Source organism: Coenobita brevimanus, chromosome 14, assembly GCF_032717465.1.
Source record: "Coenobita brevimanus isolate Jiangsu-jjx chromosome 14, ASM3271746v2, whole genome shotgun sequence".
Classification (NCBI taxonomy): Eukaryota; Metazoa; Arthropoda; class Malacostraca; order Decapoda; family Coenobitidae; genus Coenobita; species Coenobita brevimanus.
Genome location: NC_136967.1, coordinates 21,036,419 through 21,060,945, shown reverse-complemented (window position 1 = coordinate 21,060,945; position 24,527 = coordinate 21,036,419). Strand labels below are relative to the sequence as shown.

At 41.4% G+C, this 24,527-nt stretch overlaps 1 protein-coding gene across 1 annotated transcript in view; it reads right to left on the bottom strand.

Annotated features, from left to right (window-relative positions):
• LOC145390093 (uncharacterized) overlaps nt 1-16,622 on the bottom strand; it is an 85,430-nt gene extending 68,808 nt beyond the window's left edge. The window contains exons 1-2 of the mRNA XM_080265159.1: nt 16,538-16,622; nt 16,249-16,289 (exon numbers count right to left, since the gene is read on the bottom strand). Of these exons, the coding sequence (XP_080121285.1) occupies nt 16,249-16,289; nt 16,538-16,622 (126 nt within the window). The remainder of the gene's footprint in view (nt 1-16,248; nt 16,290-16,537) is intronic.
• Between the last annotated feature and the right edge of the window lie 7,905 nt (nt 16,623-24,527).

Sequence of the window (24,527 nt, the reverse complement as noted above, 5' to 3'; positions counted from 1 at the left end):
TAGTGCGGCTCCCTTTATTTCAGGATACACAATAAACATGGACACCGGCGCCCTTCACAGCGCTGAGGTGACACCGGGATTGCAGTCGAGGGTGAGGGGGAGAATTTTTGCTCAGTTTTTATAAATTTTTCCATTGGGGGAGAGTGAGGGCTCATGTTCTTAACAATGGATCTGGGATTTGGTGAGTGAATCCGAGCTCTTCAAGGACGCATAATAAACAAGTTGCACAGCAACCCAACACTCGTTATGTTTGAGGACAGGCTTGTTGACAAAGAAGGAAAAGCAATTGTACACACTGTCATACACAGCTGTTAAAGAAAAAGTCTATTCACTCTAGATCGCCTTCTGTGTTAGAAATCCTTATTAGAAGTATGGGACGTGTTCCATTATGATCTTACCCTCTACATTTCTTATATACAAGTTGAAAAAATTCAGCAATATAGTCAGTATCATATTTAATTCCGGCACCACGACGACGTCTTTAGTAATATAGTTTGGGCTCTACGAGACGGTAGGCCATTTTGTTACATCCGCTACGAAGTTGGAGGAAGTTATGTATTCATCCGTGTCTGTTTCTCTCTCTTTTTCTATCCAGGGTCTTTCAATGAAATCTGGTGGATCCGTGGGTAGTGAGTCAAGGAAGAGTTGATTCGATTTTGAGCTGAAATAACTCATATATTTCAACTGGGTCAGCGGAGGAACGCACTTTCTGAAATTCTGTAACAGCGCAGCTTAAAACAGTAGAGCCAACTGACTGACTATGTAAGATCGTAAAAATATTGTTAGGAAGGCGGAATTACAGCATTAACTCTTACCTTCTGCAGACACTGGCAAATATATGCGCTCTCTGAGTGTTTTCCTTTTCATCTTAGTAGCGATTCTCTGAACACGTGAGGTTAGATACCGCCTAAGTTAATCCTATCAGCAATCAACTAAATAAAATCATTTCCCCAAATCGTCTTATTGCAACCTGACGTCGTCGGATTGAAAGGGTTCACACGGGCCTGTTATAAGTCTGTGTGCGGCTTGTGCATGAGGTTCTGGCGGCCTGACGCAGTCCAAGATGAACGAGAGTCTGGCTCAGGGAAGTGTGAAGCGTCATGCCATGCATTTCGTGATTTTACGAGGGAATTAATGACATCATATGGGATATATGTCAGCACGGCAGTTTGAATAATTCATCAATAATTTGTCAACAAGAAAAAAAAAATAGATGCAGCTACCCGTAGTATAATTAGATCAAAAACTAATAAATACTCAAATAAATGTAAATCTATAAAGGTACATTACAATGGCTGTAGTATATCACCCCCAATCATCAAATATAATTTAAGATTATCAGGATTCACAAATCACAAATTCACACCCAACGATAATACGTGTTAGGTAGGCATCTCGTGTTAGTTTAAAATATATCCACAAAATCCCCAGTACACACAACTACAATTCACAAACTGGAATAAAAATCACATTAGACAAAAGTTTGACTCACTACAGAACCACCACCAAACTTACTCCCACTGCATACCTAATACAAGTCCATCATTCTAATGGTGATGCAGAGTTTATAACAAGTTCTTGAATAAATCATGATGAGGAAAGGGAATAATAATGAGAAACATTCTCCACAAAGAGGAAAGGGAATAATAATGAGAAACATGTTCCACAATGAGGAAAGGGAATAATAATGAGAACATGTTCCACAACAGGTGTGTGTGTGTGTGTGTGTGCATCTTTTAACTTACAAATGCATTTTCACATGGACTGCTAATGGACATGAACACTACTGCCAAGGCAAAAGTAATCAGGCTCTGATCATTTATATGCAGTGAAAAGCGGCAATATGTGGTGAAAAACGAGGATATCAGCCCCTCATGAATAATAATCTTGAGGCTGGGTACGAAACTTCGGGCTATTAATTCTTTATCGTACGTGATTTTTTGCACGGCACTTTTACCTAAAAAAGTTTTCAGCCGCAGCCTCACCTGATGGAATTATGTGGTCCGGGCAGGCTGGCAGGCAACGGTTTTATTGTGAGAATCTTTAGGAGAATTCTATTGCTTCGGCTTATGACAGTGAATGTTGGAATGTTTACTGTTATGTCGTACTTCAGAACCCTTGAATTTCTGTACGCGCTGCTCTGCATACATCTTTACGCTTTAGAAATCTTTTCGTGACAGGCAAATGTGAAAGAAAACTTGGAATACCTTACTACGGAAGTTAAAGAACGCGTTTGACTTGTGATGGTTTATCCCAATCAGTCTTCGTTCGTTCGTTTTAAGATTTCCTCCACCTATAGTGGAGGCCGGGCCATACATTAGCCCGGTAATCAGTCTTGAAACAGATGACGTTTAATCAGTCTTGAAACAGATGACGTTTAATCAGTCTTGAAACAGATGACGTTTATTACTGATTACTGATTACCTCAAAATGAAGTTATTCAGCATAGGACCTTTTTTTTTCTGAAGTGGTTACTGAAGGCTGTCTAGCCCTTCCAGTTCGAAAAGTCTCTCCTACGCAGAGTTCAGCCCGGCGTATTAAAAAGGCTAGAATAAAGGAAAGCGTCAACGTAGTGAAGAAGATAAGATCAAAATAGGACGTGTCTCCGGGTATTGAAAGAACTCGTAATAATATGATTTTTCTCTTCGGTCTCTTTAGTACGTTTACCATTTTCGCTGTTTCAAAACGATTTCATTCAACCACGAAAAGACCTCGTACTGAAATTATTAACCAAGGCTGAATCTAACCCTTGCTGGCCTGAAGGCAATCAGAATTCAGTAATAAGACCTCCTCTCTGTGAAACTGTTTACTGCCTTAGAAGAGAAAGTCCTTTTCCAGTTCAACAGCACGCTATCAGTGCCCACGACGCACCTTTCTCCAGGCGGAGGTGGTGGTTATGAAAGGAACTGTCGTTTGGGAAGAGGGAGCGTTACAGGAAATATTTTAGGGTTAACTATAGCAATATTTATTTTTCTACTTAGGTTTCATGGAGTTTCCTGCCGTGAAGGAGGGCTGTACAGTATTGTTGTGGTTGTTTGCTTTACTCATGTTCCCACCTAACGATTCTATTTGGCTTTGGAAATATCTGTTATGGTGAGATAGAGTTAAACAAAAGCATCATCGTAGTGAAGTGGTTATTGATGGTATTACCCATCCGGAACAGGTGCGTTGAAACAGGCAAAAGTAAGCTCCTTCACTTGACAAACTGGTAGCGCAAATCTTAGAATAATGCCCTGGAAGCTAAACTGCTAAACTGTTGGAGCGTAGAAATAGTGACGCAGACAATGAAAGGGTGGCATGGACAAAAATATGATGTCTTCCGCCGCTCAGGAAAAGAAAGGATACTGGATACTCCTCTAGGCTGGATAGAATCGTCTGGCGGCCACAAGTTTAGTGTAGATGTCAGAGGATAATGATTAGAAGGGGAGGTAATTATATATATATATATATATATATATATATATATATATATATATATATATATATATATATATATATATATATATATATAAACTCAAACCTCGCTATAAGGTGCTAAATGGGGAATCAACTTGTCCCTTACTTGAAAATGTACATTGTTTTACCACATATAATGACAATCTTCTTGTGAAATGCAATGACTGTTTCATTTATTTATTTGATTATGAATATTATTTTACTGGTACTGTTTAAAGAAACAATAATATGTATAACCTAGACATTACGTGTCATTACAAAACAATAATGTCCGTTTGTCAGGTAGAATATGGAGTCCCTTAAATCCGAAATCCCTTAAATGGAGGTCCCTTAAATCGAGGTTTGAGTGTGTGTATATATATATATATATATATATATATATATATATATATATATATATATATATATATGTGTGTGTGTGTGTGTGTGTGTGTGTGTGTGTGTGTGTGTGTGTGTGTGTGTGTGTGTGTGTGTGTGTGTGTGTGTGTGTGTGTGTGTGTGTGTGTGTGTGTAAGAGGAATGTTGGGCCTCATGGAACGGGCTGGTATATCCAATGAATAGAATCGGTTGCATAAAGAAAGGAAAGAAAACAGCTGATCTCAATTATCGTGATGCAGGTGACATACCAGGGCCAGACAAGCTGAAAAGGCCCGATAGGATGTCTGATGGACGATTCAAACATGAATTAAGACAGGAAATGGACTACTATCCAAAAGTTCTAACTTCCCTTCCTTCCCCCCAACATGTAGCTTCTCTCGACTCCCCTATTTATGTCGTGGTCCCAGGTAAAACAGGCAAAGTCCAGTGAGAAAAACACACCATTGCTGGGGAAAATGTGCCAGTTCGTCCCCAAGTGATTGTGTGGTGTTTGGGCCTCTATTTTCACTCCTTGAAGAAGAACACGAATTCTGAGGACGAACTGGTATCCTCCATGATGGAAATATTGAGGCAAGGACTCGTATAATCTTAAGCATATGACAGAAAGTATACATTGAAGTCGGCTTCATTGAAAGCGACGATAGTAAGGACTGAATGGTGGATTGGCTGATACTACGAAAGGATAAATCCAGGGTCACTGAGGGTCGTCTACATCATTCTGCCTCATTTCGTAGGGCCCGTGGTATGTCTGCCAGCGTTCCTGCCTTATTTCTCACTGTCACAAGAATAACAAAAGAGGAAAACACAGACATCATATGCTCAATACATCAGTCTATTTTTTTTTATGATTGTTTCATCAAGAGAAGCGAACGAAAACTCTATACTTCAGATAGCTGGGTGGTAGAGAACAGCACCAAAGCCCAAAACTTAAAATACCACAGCGGATCCACTCACCGATGGCAAACTTATGAAAAAACCAGGTTTTACTTAACTTACCTTTCTCACACTTACCACTAAGTTGCTGAAAAAAGCGCAAACTTGAACACCGAAAGTGGGTTATCTTTGAAACTGTTAGACCTAGAGTGGACCTACATACAATGTTGGAAAAAATATGGAAAAAATAATACGTTAATTTAGTGGCTTTTCTTAAAGTCAGCCACAATATCATTTTAAAAAAGCGCCAAACTGAATACCAAAAGTGGGTTATTCCGCAAATCATTGTTAGTTCAGCGGACCCACGTACACAGCTGAAAGATAAATACCAACATTAGCATGCTTGCCCCTTTGAACACGTTCCACAGTTTCAAGTGTGGACGCTTAACTTCACTGTACTGAAATATTTTCATTCACACAACAGGAAGCATGGAAGGCACTATTTTTTTTTTTCTATCTTTGTTATCTGCTTTAGCTCGTGGTAAAAACAGAAGTTAAAAACGGTGTTTTTTATAATCTTTGTCAGTGGTACAATTTTCCATTTTTCTCCAGTTTTATGTAGCAAGAGGAAAAAGTTGCAAAACACTGTTCGCGTAACCACTAATGCAATTATCAGGCTTGTTTTTCTCGTCCTCTGACGTGATTTCCAACCCAGTCTCTCCTGATGCACACTCCCGGCAAAGATCAAACAACCCCTTCACTCCCTCACTGCTTCATCATTTTTATCTATTTCTTCTGCGTTCGCTTTCACTTTATCTCTTCTCCTCTCCACTGCCATCTCCTCTCCTGTCCCCACTTTCTATTCTCTCTTTTCCCTTCCTTTCTCTCTTGTCTTCTGTCTTTCCCTCTCCCTTCTCCTCTGCCCTCCACTCTAATCTCACTTCTCCAGTCTCTCCTTCCCTCTTTTCTTCTTCCTAGATCAACACCGCTTTCGCGTCCCTCCTTGCCGCATCATTTTTACTTTCTTTCTCTTGCGTCAGCTATCATCTTATCCCCTGTCCTCTTTTGTACCCTCGTTCCTTCGTTCTCTCCTTTCCTCTCCTCTCCTCGAATTTCTCCCACCTCCTATTCCTGTCTTTTCGCTCCTCTCCTCTGCCTTCCTTCCTCCTTCTCTTCTGCCTTCCCTTCTACCTTTTTTTGTACATTTCATCCTTACTAGACACCACCTTCACTTCCCTCTCTGCATCAGTATTTTTCCCCTCCTCTTGCGTCCGCGTTCTCTCCCGTCCCCTTTCCTCTCCTTTCACCCCTCTAAGCTTCCATCTTTCTCCTCCCTTTCCTTTCAATTTATTCCGGTCTCTCCCATCTGCTGTCCATTCTCCTCCCTCTTCTTTTCTCCTCTTCCCACCTCTTCTCTAATCCATCAGGTTATCTTCTCTTCTCTCTTCTTCCTCTCTTCTCGGCTTTCTTCGCCCCTCCTCCTTCCCTTTCTTTTCTCTTCCAGATCAACAACTCTTTCACCTCCCTCCCTGCTTCGTCATTTTTCTCTCTCTCTCTCTTGTGTCCGCTTTATTTTTTCCACTTTCCTCTCTTCTCCCCTCTCTCCTTTCCTCTCTCTGATAGTCATCCTTTCTCCTTTCCGTTCTTTCCTCTCTTCTCCTCTCTCAACTAATCTTCCTTTTCTCCCCTCATTTCTTCTCTTCTCCTTTCTCTTCATTTTTATTTTCTCCCCTCTGTTCTATTCTCCTCTCTCCCTTCTCTCCATTCTTCTCATCTCCCCTCCTTCCTATCCTCCCTTCTTTCCCCTCCCCCTTCTTCTTTCTCCTCACTTCTCCCCTTCCTTTTCCTCTCCCCGCTCACCTCACTTCTTATCTTTCTTTTTTCCATGTTTCCTTCCCCTTCTCCTATCCTCCTTTCTCTCTTTTCTCATTTACTCTCTCTTCCCCTCTTCCCCAGCGCGCCTCGGGGCTTCCTTCCTTCCTTCCTCGTCTCCCTTTCTCCCCATTAGCAACCAACGTAAGCATTTTATTTCCCTATTTCGTGTTCATATTCTATCACCCTCCGGCAACACAGCTCCACGGCTTCTTTATAATGAGAAAAACGTTGTGAGTTTTAAGTCCTAGAGTATGTATGTGCCTTTTCTTTATTGTTACTCTTAGTACTGAACGATGGTTTTATTCAGCTCATGAAGGACGTCTCTGATTACGGGGAACTGAAAGTCTCCATAAACCCATTCATTGCATCTTCCTACATCAGACTATTTTATCAAGCTTCGGAAGGATCTCTCATAATGAAGGTGTTAACTAATAAGTCTCTGCCATATTTGAACAAGGCAGCAGAATTATGTGCAGTACTCCGTGGAAAAAAATAAATCTATCTAAATAATACCACTGCAAGTATTATCAACTTCTACAAAACAAATGTCGTTATTAAGGCAGGTTTCTCAATCCCTCTGTACGTGGCTTCAATCCCCCCAACAAGATTAGCAGTGACGCAGACCAGCATGGTTGATTTCACAGCTGTAATTTCATTGGCTTGCCAGGTCCCCAACCTTCCACCTAATTCTGTCCTAAATTTTCGTCATTTTTGTTTCTCAATTCGCATAGGCCAATGGCAGAAAAAGACAATACTACAACTCTACCATCTTTCTATAGCACTTTTTTTACGACCGGCGTCATACTCTAGTCTAGTGTTTATCTCGTTACAGCTCAACAGTAAAGAAGGAGAGAGGGCAATTTTAGGCAAGGTTGGGGTACAGCAGGTATACTTTTAACAGTGTGGTATATGACAGTTACCAACAGCAGAAGGGGAATGCATCTGTGCAACCTAAACTCGAGAAAACTTCAGATGTCAGTACGTGTCGGAACGAATAGCAGCAACTGTAAAATCAGTCCTAAGACTAGGCCAGGGTGAAATAATGCCCCTCAGGAAACTTATAAAGGAGTATACATTTTTTTTCCTTGCCCGGAAATTCCATATTCCTCCTCCTCAAGAAACATGGCAGACTACTAATTGATATGTAGCTCTACGTAGATCAGTCCATATGTTAACAATTTCCTACAAGGTGGCTGCATAACAATGATTTTCTTTTCTTCCCCTCTTTTTTCCTCACCCTTGCCCTTTTATCAACCTTCTAGGTTAAGACCCCTTCTTAATATATTGGATACGCCCTTGCTTCCCCCCTCCTTTCCTGTTGTATCCTCCCCCGTCCCCCAGTGAGCTACACGCTACAGGGAAGATCCTGCCCACTGGAACTAAATATAGGATCTTCCCGTCTTCTCCCCTCCCTTCACCCCTCACTTCTTTTCTCCTCTCTCCTCCTCGCCCTTTTCTTCTATTTCTCTTTCTTTTACAAAATCCACACCGTATAGTTGTAATAAATAGTTTCTAATCCACTCTGATTTGTAGGCGCTCTGAATACAAGGATCTCTGCACAACATGTGCCCTCAACGACACACGAACACACAACCCACTCAATCATGATGTTAAAAAGTGCATCAACATTGGCCGAACTGTTGCGCAGAAACATTCCGGATACAACTCTCCCTCCGACTTTGATGAGCTAAAATCAAAGGATCAATACCATAAACACAGAATTCAGTAACTCACTACCCCATGGATAAACCATGGCCGGGATTAAAAAACAAACCCATGATGAATTGCCACTCTTGGCCGTGATTTTTTTTTCTTCAGGAATGGGCTAGGAAAGCATCAGAGCCACACCTTGACAGTCAGGACACTGGAGGGAAGGGATGGAAAATGCAGAATCTTCACACATCTCTTTGTCTTGCTGCAAACACATACTGGTTTCTGAGTTATGAGTTTGTTTGTGAATATGAGCCCGGACCATACTACTGCTACAAGAAGGCGCTATGACGATGGGGTTCACATTCCATCACTTAAACAACGACAAAGGCAAGGCACACACGAATATGAAGGAAATTTATACCGGCCGAGGCTATGGTTTATGGGTGTACGTACAAGGTCGTAAATTCCTTTTATGATCCACTGTGTCTGCTTCACACTAACAGTATCTCCTTCAGTTTTATGCTGGACATATCGTATCAAAACGAGTCATTATGTGCTGAGAAATATACCCACTCTCTTAGTTTAGGAAATTTAGCCACCAGAGAGCAACGAAAAGAAGTAGTGGAATATTTAGCGAACTTATGTCCTCTAGTGTACAATATTCAAGCTGGAAAAACGAGGCACTTCCTCCCTTCCTCGGAATATCGGTTTTGAGCTCGTAAGCAAAATCTGAGCGAGTTCAAAGCGGGAGGCAAGTAGTGTGGGGGAGCTTTGAGAGGGATGAGGCGTGTGTGTGTGTGTGTGTGTGTGTGTGTGTGTGTGTGTGTGTGTGTGTGTGTGTGTGTGTGTGTGTGTGTGTGTGTGTGTGTGTGTGTGTGTGTGTGTGTGTGTGTGTGTGTGTGTGTGTGTGTGTGTGTGTGTGTGTGTGTGTGTGTGTGTGTGTGTGTGTGTGTGTGTGTGTGTGTGTGTGTGTGTGTGTGTGTGTGTGTGTGTGTGTGTGTGTGTGTGTGTGTGTGTGTGTGTGTGTGTGTGTGTGTGTGTGTGTGTGTGTGTGTGTGTGTGTGTGTGTGTGTGTGTGTGTGTGTGTGTGTGTGTGTGTGTGTGTGTGTGTGTGTGTGTGTGTGTGTGTGTGTGTGTGTGTGTGTGTGTGTGTGTGTGTGTGTGTGTGTGTGTGTGTGTGTGTGTGTGTGTGTGTGTGTGTGTGTGTGTGTGTGTGTGTGTGTGTGTGTGTGTGTGTGTGTGTGTGTGTGTGTGTGTGTGTGTGTGTGTGTGTGTGTGTGTGTGTGTGTGTGTGTGTGTGTGTGTGTGTGTGTGTGTGTGTGTGTGTGTGTGTGTGTGTGTGTGTGTGTGTGTGTGTGTGTGTGTGTGTGTGTGTGTGCTTGAGGGTACAAGGAGGAGTAGGAACGGATGGTGGCGGAGGGGGGATATGGAAAAAAAAAAAAAAAGGATGAGAGAGAGAGAGAGAGAGAGAGAGAGAGAGAGAGAGAGAGAGAGAGAGAGAGAGAGAGAGAGAGAGAGAGAGAGAGGCGGAGATGCGTGGGATGAGATAAAAAAAAGTTGGGGGGGGGGTTGCTACGAGGTCATGAAAAGGGGGATGAATGAGGGAGAAGGGAAGATGAGTAAGAGAAATAAAGAAAGGAGAGGGATAAAGGGATGCACAGAGAAAGGCAAGGGGAGGTGGAGAAACCGAAAGGAGATTGAGAAAGCGCGAGGGAAGGAGGAAAATGAAGTGAGAGAGAAGTGAGAATGAGGATTTAGTATGAATTATGAGATGGGAGTACGAAAAGGAATAGCGAAGGTAGAAGGAAATGGACGGCTGAAGGAGAGGAAAAAGAGGAGTAAGAAGTGGAAAGAGAACTAGAGAAACGAGGCTGAGAGCGAGGAAGGAGAGTAAAGGTGTGTTGGTGAGAAAACGGTGGACGATGCCGGAGAACAGGAGGTGGGTGAAGTGAGAGGGGGTAGGAGAGGCAGGAATCTTTATAAATAAAATATATTATACACTACTGCAAACAATGAGTCCTCGCTGTAACTATACTCTTTTTACTCTAACTTTACCTGAAATTGTTCTCTCTCCTCTTGAACGCCGAGTTGTAACAATACGGGTAGATTAACATCAGAACATAGTGCTAGTCAGGAAGTGCCATGGAGGGGATGTCGAGCCTAACATTATATCTTTATTATAATTTTTTTGCTACTCAGCTACATGAGGTAAAATGTGAAAGGATGAAAATCTGTTACAAGCAACCGTTCTTTTGTGTATCTTTCGTGCTCTTAGTTCACTGTAAATTATATACGTAAGAAATTCGTATTACCCTCTTCACCCTGAGCACGAAATCATCATATTCTTCCTGTTGCCTGTTTATTTCATTGAGGTTAGAGCAGTGCCGTAGTAGTGAAGAATTAATGAAGGCAATACGTAATAACTCCAGTTAAATAATTTTTCCCGGAACAAAATACTGTCTTGCTGTAGCAGGGAGAAATTAGAAAAGATATCTTTATAATGAAGGTGTTAAAGTTCATTAAGGTGGTTTGTCTGTTTCCTTGAATATAAAGAAAAGTTTTATTCTTGCTATGATTTTATTAATTTTAAAGGTCTCTATTTAAAGGTCTCTAATAGGGAAATGGTTAGAAGCAAGCTCCAAATGGACCCCCAGCACTATAATGTTTTTTGTCCTCGCTTGCATCAGACAGCTTCGGAGGGAGACTTTTCGCACTGAAGGAGCTACTTCCCCTAAATCTACTTTCATTAGTTAGTACGATGACCAATTTTTCATGCTTACTTACCACCCTACTCTCCGAAAATTTTGTCCTGTTTGAGATAGATCTACGAGCTGCTGTTAAATGATTTTACCCAGCTTCGAGGAGAGGTGTCTTGTACTGGAAAGGGGTAGCTCGCTTAGTCTGTAGTTTCGTTAGTGGTGCCAGCATGGAGGGAAATGGACAGCATTAATTAACCTTTCGCGATATGACAAGTTTTTTTTATACTGTTCTCGCCAATGGCCGGATGATTACACTCAGCTCATGGAAAATATTTATTCTTGCTACCGACAGATCTTACAGAAAACTTTCTGTGTGTGTGTGTGTGTGTGTGTGTGTGTGTGTGTGTGTGTGTGTGTGTGTGTGTGTGTGTGTGTGTGTGTGTGTGTGTGGAGGGGGTGGGGGAGAGGGGGAGAAGGAAATCTAGTGGTGAAGGTCAAGCTCGCTTCACTGAAGTTTCATTAGTGGGGCCTGGAATGGAGAGAATCAAACAGCACTTCTGTGTAGTATGAAAAATTTTTAATAATGCTCTTGCTAAAGTCAGTAGCTTTTATTCAGTTTCAGTGTGGAGGCCTCTCGCAATGGTGGGGAAACTCGCTTCACTGCAGTTTCATTAGAGACGCAGGGTTAGTGGGAAACAAAAGAGTTGGAACGTGCAGTCCTTTGATGTGACACACCAGATGTGTGTGTCATGGGTATTTAATTTTGCAGTAATTAAATTTCCATTTTTGAGAGACAGAGGCAAGTAATAAAACACCTGGCTCTTTTGTGCCCCCCGCCAGGCCTGTGATGTCACCTAATGCATAGTTACAGCTACCGGTGCCATTTTAGCCGTGTTATGGCGAGATTTAGAGTTTTACATTTTTTTTTTTTTTTACATGTTTACCTACTTTATATATCTCATTTTACTGTTTGGCGATAAATCGAGAGATTTGACGGCGAATTTTCAGAATGTTTACCTATTTTTTGCTATATTATTTCTTTGATTAAAAAAAAAAAAAAAGGAATTTAGCAAATTTTCTTGATTTTTACCTATTTTTAGAAATCTGCTTATTTTGTTAGCGGCTTTGGAGAGACTTAGCAACATTTATTTACGAACGGTTGCCTCTTTACGAAAATTTTAGCTCATTTCCTTCAGATATTCGATGTGGGATTTTTGTGCAGAGCGACAATCTAGCAAGTTTTTGAGATCGAATTTAGCAACCTCTGTGAATCTGGTCTATCAGCTTTAGAACCTGCTACTCTGTCAGTAGGTTGCGTTGTGCCACCGGTAATATAATGCTACCATTAGCACCAGGGTCGGGTTATTTGGGTCATGAATACGTAATTAGTTTCATTTCATCAAAATATAGATGTAATAATTAATTATAGTGAAGCACCTCTGGCTCACTCAGCTTAAAAAAAAAAAAAAAAAAAAGGCCTAGCGCAAGCCTGGAGACAGCAAACATAAAATAAGAAATACATTCTCTGGTTAAATAAAAAGAATTTCAGTTGATATAACTAGCACGAAGAATGTGTTGTTATAAATATTCAAGGAAGTAAAAAAAAAATTACATGATATAAGAGGAAAAAGCCAAACAATTAAAAAAAAAAAAAAAATGGTGTCAGTGTGAGGGACTTGTTGGGAGTGTGGAGTTTTTCCCCTCACTGACGGGTGGGGGTGAGCCCTCAGTCACTGATTGATGAAGGCGTTTAGTCGTGTGGGAGGGTGGGTGGCTGGGTGGGTCTGAAGTGGAGGAGAATGGTTGTGTGTGTGTGTGTGTGTGTGTGTGTGTGTGTGTGTGTGTGTACTGCGCCTTTAAACATTTTTTACTCATTTATAGTCTCCATATCCAAAGTTTATATATCACAAAGAAAACAATGTTAATCCTTAAGGCTTCTACGGCCAGTATTCTTGTCGAGTAAGAAAGCTCCCTAACACCTTTTCTTACGCGATTTATTTTGCATATTACACTTACTTGTTCTCCCCTGGGTTACATAAATCCATCTACTATCGCCATACTCTGAATAAATAACGTACAAAAGGATATTAACCAGGCATAAACAAAAATAAATCGCTAAAGAAGAGGTGCTATGGAACCTCAGCGGAATAAAATCGACTGACGTTACCTGGAATAGGGTACAAGAGTAGTCCCGACATGTGGGGGTTAGTGGTTGCGGTATTAACACCTTAAGATTCTTCAGACTCAAGCCCATATTCTCATCGGTTAAAGAGGCTTCCTAACACCTCTTCATTAGCGATTTACTTTGGATACGGTTGGTTAATATCCGATTACACTTTATCTATGCAGAGTATGGCGATATCAGAATTATTTATGTCATAGGGATATGAACAGTAAGGTCATCATCATCATCAGGACCTCCTTTCCCACCCTAGGGCAAGGTGAGGAGTAGCAACGAAGGTGCAATTGGCAAAAAAAAAAAAAAAAAAAAAAAAAAAAAAAAAGTTGCTTAGGAAAACGTGTTAGGGAGCTTCCTTGACCAACGAGAATACGGGCCTCAGTCTCAGTTAAACAAAAACGTTTATCACCAGCTGGAATAAAACAGAGGGTACGCTGTATAGCTTAGGGTTAGAAAGCTCTCCAGCTCCCCCTCCATGCCAGCTCTAATTTATATGGCACGTTTACTCTCTTAACTCTTATTTATAAGCTCTATGACTGAGTCATAGAGATTAAAACGGTATAAGCAACATAATTTCCAGACACGTCTTTCTTCTCACTGAAATTCGCACTTAATGCAACTCCTGGCCATACCAAAAACCCAAATCACATACTAGGGAATATAAGGTGAACTATCCAACATAATTCGCTAAGGAAGACGTGCAAAGGATGCTCCTCTGCCAATCTGAATACGGTACATTGACGCTAATAAAGCTAAATGTTGTGTGGAGATTAAAATAACGTAATATCTCCACTGGTGGGGCAGCTAAGTGAAAAATCGTTCAAATGGTGATACAAGCATGAAATTTTGCATGTGCTTCACCTTTAGGCTGCCTATAAAGAAATTAACGTTAGCCAAACGGAAATCCAATATGACCGCCATTTTTCAAGATGGCCACCAAATTATGGCTACTGGATGCAGTTAGGCTATCTTCATATAAACAAAGCAAACTGTCCAAAATTAATCTTTGAGGGGTCAATACCTATGTTTTGAAGCATGGAGATTCTATTTTCGCAACATCTGGGCTTGTAGGATGGATTTCTTTATCATGTTTGGAAGGTTTAAGACATTTTATGTCTCAGTTGCCTAATATTTTACTTGATGATTCAGTTTTCATGATAGGCAGGCATCTGGATGAACATTAAAACTGGCATACACTGCTACAAAGTGCAATGTGGCTCAGGCCAGACCGATAGCATTTGCATCTTCCATGGCATTCGGTCTTACATTCGCATTTCGTCAGCTGTTGGCAACACTTTGTAATCGGTTGGAGAGTCGTCCAGAAAACCTTCCATCCCTCGCCATGCTTTGTCCACCTCCAGTCACTAGGATTCGGGTACTGTGGCCTACGTACAGTTGCCTGACTCCATATTCATTCTGCCTGGAAGGTAGCACGTTTTGCATGTTGAAGGAGGGCATTTTGAATTGGGGGAACAGAGTTATATGTCCGTTGTTTTCTTCCAAACAAGTCCAGTCGTGTCTCATTACCCCATACAGCAATACTAGACCTGTCGTACATGGTGACTAAATACTTCTCTAAAGTCTGAATATCAGTGTCATGAATGACTGGTGGATGTTGGGTAAGTTTCGAGAAGACGACTGTGGCCTGATTATACACAGTCCAAGTGTCCCAAATTGACTTCTTTCATTTGCCTCGAAATGCTGACACTACATCACAACCACTAAAAGCATGAAAGAACAGGATTCCTCTCGTTTTTTCTAGCCCAAGTACAAAGCAGATCTCATGAACGAGATCCATTTCAGGTTTCGTCCTTGACCAAAGACAATCCAAAGTTTTGCAAGACCCAGCTCTTTCAGGGATGGAAAACACGATACTGCTATTACAATCACATCTGTAATATTTGCTTTATCAATATCTAGTTGCTATTTTGGACTGAATCTTTTGCATGCACGAACATTCGAGTAGCTTCCTCTTCATGAGTGCACGGAGATACATTGTTCAGACACATTGCTTGATTGGACTGTGCTTTGCCCCCTTTGGTCACAACAATCGTATTTGTTGTTCGGACGCCAGCAGTTCTACCTGCTAGAAAATGAAAGAGCTCAGTTTTGTTGGTGTTGCCTCACAGAAAGTTGTGCCAATTACTGGGTGTTTTGGTAAAGTCTGTCACCCTTCTCCTCATTTCCTCCCCTCGCTTTGTTCTTGCCTCTACCTTCAGACTAAATGGAACGTAAACATCAAAAACTATATCTGAGCGCCTGTACTTTGTGGCATAAGCCTTTACTGCAGAAATAACATCCTGCATGAAATACCGACCGAAAATTTTTGATGCTCAGGTTGTCAAGGCATTCATTAATGCTGTGCCATCCATGACAATAGCATCTGCCACTGGTTCAAGATTTTACATCTTGACTTTGGATTCAAGGATCTCAACAAGTTGAAATTTCTTGGTTACATGAAGCTGTCCACTGTCACTCGGAAAGGCAGACAGGGAATGGATTGTTTTCATGCTGAAGGACTTCTATTAAGTCATACTCCCTTCTTTGACAAGAAATGAAAGAAAAGATGGAAGTCCTCCTTCAGTGTCTTTTGCGTAGAGCTGCTTGAATGTGCCTCTCTTTTGAAGAAAGCAACCTTGTTCTTCTTGACTGCTTGGTAAAATGTGCACTGAACCTCGGGTTCAAATGCACTCATGAATGCATGACACTGACATGCACCTTTCTCATAGTGTGTGGCTACTGACGCAGCACTATCAGGATTGGCAATGTCCTATGTGTCAGCGGTAAGAAGGTCATCTGACTCCTCCCGAAAAGGATTACCAAACTCCTGTATAGCAGTGGTTAACTTTTCTACTTTATCAACGGATACCTTTTGAGTCTTTCGTGTCTGATCATGATGTTCACTATGTTGTGCTTCATTCTTAACATCTGATGATTTCTCACACTCCTGAAGAAGTTGGCTCACTTCAGGCCCAGCAACCACCCATTTTTTAAGGGCTAATGGATCCTCAGTGAGGCCAATGGCCCCTTTATAAAAGCATTTGCCTGTTCATGGGCTTGGTTTATTGCCATAACTGAGAACAGTCGGTTTAATTTGTGGACAACAAAGTTTCCTGCAGAGAACTCTCTCGCCACATCTGGGTGTTGCTTCACAGTAGAGACCAAAATTTGCTTCTCTGAAAGATCGAATAAACGTAAAGATGGACAATTCCACTGTCAATACCAGGTACCAGAACTGAAACTGGAGACTCTGCTGTTTGCGCAATCCGCATCAGCCTTCCAGATTCAACATATCAATTGACTTCTCGACAGCCTATTTTGTGAATTCCTCATAATCAGAGCTTGTAGAGACGGCAGGCTGTTATCTGGTGTGCCTGACGTGCCTTTGTGACACTAGAGACTGACAAGAACGAATCTGTTGTACCTTGAGATGCAACACCAGACTCAACGAGAGCACCTGTCCACCCACTACCTTGATGTAGTGTTTCCATGGACCTCAGGGTAGCCATCTCTATATGCAGACCACCAAATATGAGAACCAGCTTCTCTTCACCACAGACCTGGCAACTACCACGGAAACTGCTTGGCTGCTTCATAAATTGGCTGGTCTGCGGTTATGACAGGTTCTTCTCCTGGATTGATCAAATCCACTGTTTCCTTTATTTTTGCCATCACATGTTTTATTGTAGCCACAGAATGAGCATCTCTAAGTAGAGGCATCAAGGATGTGATGCTTACTTCAAATTGTGAATTTTTCTGTTTTGATGCATGGTAGGAGGACCATGTCATATGTACAGAGTCATTCACTTCTTCAGTGACTCTCACATTTTCAAGCCATTTATATTCATATGTCAAGACTGGTTTGAATAAAGTGAATGTTGAGGAGACATCTGGAGACACAGCAACAGGAGGTTTAGGAGTCTTTTTGGTGAAGTGAGCTGGAGGAATTAGTGAATGACTCGGGATGCTCTGGAATTGTTTTTATCTTACCACCTTGAATTTGCAGTGGTGAGCGTAACTGAACTTTGTTATCTGAGCTGGGATGTTGGAAAACGAAAGTGCTTGTCCTATAGAACGATCTCTGCTGTCGTGGAATTTGGATTATGGTCAATGTTGTCCATGGCCGCTGTTGTGAATAACCCTTTTCTTAAGACAGGAGGGCATACTGCACCATCTTCAACATACTTGGTGATGACAGCATCCCCTAGTTGTGCTGATATTTCTAGCACCCAGTCATAAGAAATAGTAAGGACATTGTCATGCAACATTTCAATGAGATGTTTCCTTCTGGTCTTTGCAAAGACAGACAAATCAACATAAACTGGAAATGGTGTTTCTCGGTCTTTTGATGCTGCTGCCTCTTTGATCCTAGCATCACAGTTACACTGGAGTAATTGGGACATAGCAATAGCTGTTTTGGATGCATCAAATTGTAACTGTGATTTAATAATGTCTGCTCCGTGCTCAATCATGCAGGTAAATTGGAGAAGTGTTGTATAGACTAATTCAAGACATCCTGTTTGTAAACTTCCATATTCCTGCAGTGGAGAGAATGAAATATCTAAGTAAGAACGAGAGACAGACAGTCTGCCAAACAGACAGAAAACTATAGATACAGACAGAGAGATAGAAGGGCAGACAGATGGACGGATAGACAGATATTGATATAAATATGGAAAGACGGCTAGGAAGATAGATGGATAAATATAGATACACAGAGGCAGTTAGAAAGCTAGACAGATAGACAGAAAATCAGATGGTGTGATAGATTAGACAGACATATAGATAAACTCCTTCATTATCCTCGGCTACTACCATACAGGTTTATTCACGTCAGGAAGGATTTCTAGAGCTGATGACGTTGATGAAGGTTATACTTCTCCATTCTGAAACATATCCCCTAAGGTGCATAAAATCGTCAAGGGATGGCAATGATAAACTTCAAAAAGACGTCAACTTGCTGACTGACTGAATACACACATTTACCTATTCATCTTTAGAGATGCTGGAGAGGAACACCTTCACGCGATGGTGCCGAACTAACTCGGTAGGTTACAGAGACATCCCTGGACTCCATCCTTATCTTCCGGAAGGAAGAATGCTGATTGTAAGGTTACATCTTCAGCCTTCAGTCCACTGGGTTCAAGTCTAGATGAGCCTGGTACCACAACAACAATATCTCATTGATTTGAGACCTTTTTTTTTATTTTTTTTATCACAGCCAAATATTATTGCCAAAACTGCTTGCCTCTGATGCGCCCCCTGGGTGTTAATGATTGAAAGCAGTAAATAGTCGGTATATGCTAATGAAATTTCCCATGCATTTTAATGGCAATGCGCCATCTGCATTGTAATATGGACATTTGGTGCTTGTAGAAAATATCCACATGACGAAGTGAGCTGATGAGCAAGAAATTCATTACTGAATCGGGCATTGTAAAGTCCTGTTAACATATTCATGTGCTGTTTACGGTGCAGCAGCCGGGAATTATAACGAAAAAATATATATATCCTCCTTTTCCAGGCATTTCCCATCAGTGTAATACTCATTTTTGCTTTCTGATAAACCACTAGAGATTAAGTATGGGAACTCGCAAAAAAAAAAAAAAAAAAAAAATAGAGTAAGGATTGTGAATACATATCACGCTAATGAAGTAAAGACGATCTATTACAGTATAATGGAAGAAGGTCAATAAGTTGGCGAAGGTTGATGTCTGCAGAAAGTACTGTACACGGGCTTTATTTTCCAGGAGAGAGGTATTAGGTGTAAGTGCTATGTATAGTGCAGCTGCGTTAAAAGTTCCTTTTCACCGTCTCCTAACCATGTCAGAACTTAATAATCAGGATTCTATGATTTATTCTCAGATGGTGACGGCATTAAATCTCTCAAGCTCCTATGAATCAATCTCAGCTGAATAAATCGCCTGTCGTTTGCTGGAATGGAAGACAAGCGTTACATCGACCATGAAAAGGTTAATGAGATTTTTTCTAACACTGAAGAGGTTGCAGCTCCTTTTCATGAATTAGGTGTGCCAGAAGCAAAAAAAAAATCACTGACCGTGACACTGTGGTTCGTATCATCGTTGGCTTGGCAGTTTTAACTCCTTCAAGCCAAGGAGGTATTTTTTCTAACATTCATGCTCATCACTAGACGATTATACTCAGTTTAGGGGAGACGTCTTAAAGCAAAGGGGTTAATGAAGGCAATATCTAATTATTCCTGATGAAAAATCTGCTATCAGTAGTAGGTTAACGGGTGACATTATAAACGTTTCCTAGTTTCTATGGTTCGCTTTTGGCTGAATATAATCGTCTAGGTATAGCTGGAACAGAATACCAGAGGTGTCCTGACTACGAGAGGATCACAACGGAATATGCAAAACAAATCCGCTTGGAAGGAGTGCCACGAGGTCTCTTGTGCCATTCAGAATATTGCCCTAAATTTGGACTTCCACAAACTTCAGTTCATCGACTAAAGTGCTTCAGTAGCCAAGGAGACAGAAACTTATTAGTGACATATGATGGGCTGGGGTGCTGCCTGTTGATTTATTCCCAATTATCAATCTTTTGTCGGAGGAAAGGTTTCTTTGAAATTAATTAAGTTGCCTGGCTTCATTAAGAAAGTGTCGTAATAGTCCTGTTAAATCCAAGTTTCCATTTGCGCTGATAGGTAAATGAGGCAAGAGGAAGGCAAACTTTGTTCAGCAGTCTGACCGGCCCTGGGAACAAGCTCGGGTGTTTTGAATCGCCAATTGGATATACTAACTAATGTTCTGCCGGAATCTCCCAAGAAAGTGTGGAAGGGCCCTGGGTAGTAATGAGGAAGGGAGGTACGGAAAGTTACAGAGAATTAAGGAAAGGAAAAAAAAGAGAGAGTCCGAGGAATCGGAAGAGAGAGACAGGAAGAGTAAAACAGCCAAAGAGATTGGAGATAAATGCAGGGAAGAAAAAAGAGAAAGTCGGGGAGAGAGGAAGAGAGAACCATGGATGGAAGAAAAGGGAGCCACGATGAGAGGTAATGAGGAATAGGGAGGGAGGAAGGAGCCAGGAAGAGAGGAAGAGAGAGACAAGGAAGAAAGAAAGTAAGAATGCCAGAGAGAGCCAGGAAGGAAGGAGGAGAAAGGACGGGAGAAAAGAATAGAGAAAACCAATGAGAGTGGAAGAGAAAAAGTTGCGAAGAAGGGAAGAGAGAGCCAGAGGAAAAACAAGAGAGATCCAGGGAAAGAGAAGGAGAGAGCCAGGCAGAGAAGGATAGAGAGCCAAGGAGGGAGGAAGAGAGAAGGACTGCGAAGGAGGAAGAAAGAGAGAAGGACTGCGAAGGAGGAAGAAAGAGAGAAGGACTGCGAAGGAGGAAGAAAGAGAGAAGGACTGCGAAGGAGGAAGAGAGAAGGACTGCGAAGGAGGAAGAAAGAGCCAAGGAGGGAGGATGAGAAGCCTGGGTAGGAGTAACAGAGTGTCAGGGAGAGAGGAAGAGAAAACCAAGGAGAAGTAAGGAAGGGGAAGACGGAAAGGAGAGACCACCAGGGAGTAAGGGATGAAAGGTGTGAAGGATGAAAGGAGTGAAATAGTAGTAGGGGAACGAGGGATTAAGAGCCAGGGAGGTGCTAGGCAGGAGAGAAAATCTAGGGAGTAATGGGGAGGTGGAGGAGGAAGAAAGTGAGGGAGAGAGAAAGAAAAAGGAAGGGAGGGAGTGGCGAGGGGGGAGGGAGTGGCGAGGGGGGAGGGAGAAATGGAGGGGGAGAGATAGAAAAAGGAAGGGAGGAGAGTAGGGAGGCGGAAAGAAAGGAAGGAGGAGAGAGAGAAAAAGAAAGGTGGTAGAGTAGTAACGGGGAGAAAGGAGTAGGGAGGAAGAAAAAGGAAGGTATGAGAGTAGTGAGGGGTGGGGTGGGAGTCTGTATGATCACACTTGGCTGCGCACAAATCAAATATGAAATGTGAAATCTCCTGGGGAAATATGCGGCTGAGTTTTGAAGGTCCAGAGGGCATTTGTCGAGTTGGTGTGTGTTGTGGTTATGTCCCTCCCTAGCTGGTCTCTGGCCAATACGACTTGTTCGAAAACATTATCTACTTGTCTGGCAAATTCTCTCTCTCTCTCTCTCTCTCTCTCTCTCTCTCTCTCTCGAGGCCTGTCTGTCAGTCCGTCTGTCTATCTATCTATGTGTGTGTGTGTGTGTGTGTGTGTGTGTATATATCTCTTGCTGGATGCTGCATCCTGTGAGGGGTGGCCTCAACAAAACAACATCCAGGCGATTTTGGTCCTACCCAGGAACATACCCCGTTCTCAAAACAGACCTCTCTTTCTTGCATTCTTTCGCACCGTACCTCACCATCTTGTTCTCGGTCTCCCTCTGCTTCCTCTCCCATCCTATGCAACATTAATTCACTGCTTCCATATGATAACATCTTTTTATAGGCTTATTCTATTTTTGATCCCTACGTAGCTTACTCTGTTTAAAGACGACTCCTTCCAATGAAATTTTTTGAAAGCCACTACCCTCTGCACAAGGACATCTTTTTATTTTATTACTGTTACCATTAGACGATTTTATCTAGGATAGGTGACAGCCTCTCGCAGTGATGGGCTTAGCATTAAAATGGGCATAACAACTGCGGTGGCTCAATGTGTAATGCAGTCATCTCGTGATGTGTGAGCTCTAAGTCTAGGGTTCGAGTTCACGTCGAGATGGATATTGAAAGTGGGTGCTGGAAGTATGTTCTTTCATAATGTTTGCTTATGTTCGTACCCTGTCGTTTCTATCGATGATACACAGAGACTCTGACATACACATACAGACAGTGCAACATTTCGACTTTCACAAACATCACATATACACCCCTTCACCCATTCATGCGTCACCAGCATGGGAAAAGATTCATTTTGGCTATTACCCGTTCTCCGAGTACCAGGTTGGGTCCTCCGGACTGATACTGATTCAGAAACAGATTTTTTATTTACCTGACAATTTCTGAAGAACGTAACGAAGAGAGAACATAATATAACATTGTTGATTGGGCTTTTACATGGAATGCACGCTTGTCAGATCTAATAATCATAAATTCATCACAAATATTCATAGGAAAGTGGAACTTGCCTTCTCCTTTGCCATTTATATTTCAAGCACATAGTTGAAGGACTCACATCGATATTTCACCACAATTATGAAGCGCAGAGTGGTATCCTATTTGTTACGCTGTGTCGTAAATGCTTCATCATCTAACACATCCGTGGAATGAATCATAAATTTCAGTGAATAATTGAATTGTATATCCACTGTTATTTATGATAATCGTCAAAATATTGGACATATACCATTCTAATACCCGTCATTTTAAAATAACCCATCAATACGACGCCGTTGCTTTAATTTTAATTTTGCTACCATCAGACAACTTCACTTGACTTAGGAAAGACTTTTTCGAACTGGTGTAATGTTATCGACGGCACTGCTTGCAATGCGTGGCGAATTATTTCACAAGGATATGATTAAGAATGAGCATATGTATGTGTATACACTGAAGATATATCTGCTACTTATTCTTCGCATTATATCTGGCGGTTTACGTATTGAATATAAAGCACTTCCAACGCACAGAATAATATGACAAGATTTGCGGAAGAGGAAATAAAGTACAGAAGTCCTAGTGACAGTAGATGCGGAACCATAAGGCTTCGCTAAAACTGAGCACCCTAGCTTTCAAGCGAAGCACCATGCGCGTGAAAATCCTTAAAGAAATAAGATAAAGCACCACGTAGAGCTTGAACACAGCAAAGCACCGTACATGTGACTATATTTATACTGTGACTGTCACCGGTGGCTCCTGGAGATGCTCTCGTGTCTAACAACCAGCTTCGAACAGTATCATCAAGGTATATAGAAAGGAATGTCTAAGTAACAAATAATTTCTAATTGTTGGGCTTGGCAGACTTTCCATATTTTTGGTTTAGAATGAGACGGCTTCCCAAAGCTGCATTATATTATCTGGTCAGTAACTACAATATATTAAAAAAAAGAAGTAATCGTGCTAAAAGGGCTAATGGACACAGTTTATAATGCTTTCACTCCGCCAGATCTTCTTAAAACTGTTTAAACTTCTCTATCATCCTACTGACTGAAGTACAAACATATAACACTTGAGACAGGATACAGTCTGCCGTGCCAAAACTGAGCAGGATGTAGGAAGGTGAATCCACGCTCAAAAGTGATATTCCAAGATAGAATTGCCCCCAGATTACAAGCATATGAAAATATTCAAATCTTGCTTTCCGAGAATTATGCAGGAAGGTAAATACGCCCACAGACATCGCACAACAAGAACGAAAGCTAAATCACTGCTATACAATGTAGGAATTTTATTTTTATTATCACCGTCGGATAATTTACTCATTTAAAGGGAGACGTTTAGTGGTAAAAGATTTAGGAATAAGCTTCATTAAACCTTCTATAGCGAATTAACATTAACCTGATAGAGATCCCTAACCCCCTTTCAGCTCAGACGATAGCCAAGTTTAGTCAGATTGGAGGAAAATTTTGTTTAGTAACCATGGATACTCATTTGTACCTCATCACTGCGGCTCATCGAATTACATGCAACCACTGTTTAGTAACCAAGCTGTGAATGACTCAGTTCGGTCAGATGAACACAAACCGGCCATGGTACGAATAAAAAAAAAATGCTACTACCATGATGTATTAGGCACGATGAGTTATAATACATCCAAACGATTTAAGTCTGCTTAGAAGACACTTTTCAAACTATTGGGTTAGATTATAGCCTTCATTAACCCCCTTAACTAAGAAACCCCTTAACTAAGAAACGTCTTCCTTAAACAAGTAAAACTGAGTAAAAGTAGCAAAAATGAAAAGAAAAACAAAACGCTATTGTTCTGATGGAATTAAGAGGTCCCTTGTTGCGCAGGTCTTATGAATTGTAGCCTTGCCAGAAATTGACTCGAAGAATAATTGACTCCAGGAAGGTGAATACGCACTCAAAAAAAAGCGATACAATAGCGGCGGATAACTGTTTAGGGGGAAAACGAATCGGAGAAGAAATAAAGGTGAAAAGAGCAAGAGGAGCGTGGCCGTGAGTGGGAACCGCTGTAAGGGCCGCGGGAAGTTTCGCTAGAGGAGAAAACTCTGGAGAAACTGCGAGAAACTGACATATTTCAAGAATGGTTAATGGTGTGGTAGGGAAAGTGGGAGGAATTGACTTAAAGAGTGTGGAAATATCGTGAATGTTTAGTTCTTCCATTACACATGTCTTATTTATCTTATTATTAATGCATCCAGACAGCATTATTTAGTTCACAGGAGATCTCGTCTCTGAAAGAATTAATGAAAGCTACATGTGATCTTTCCAATTAGAAAATCTTTCTTACGCAGAGAATATTATCTGGAGTATGAAGTGTAAGTGAA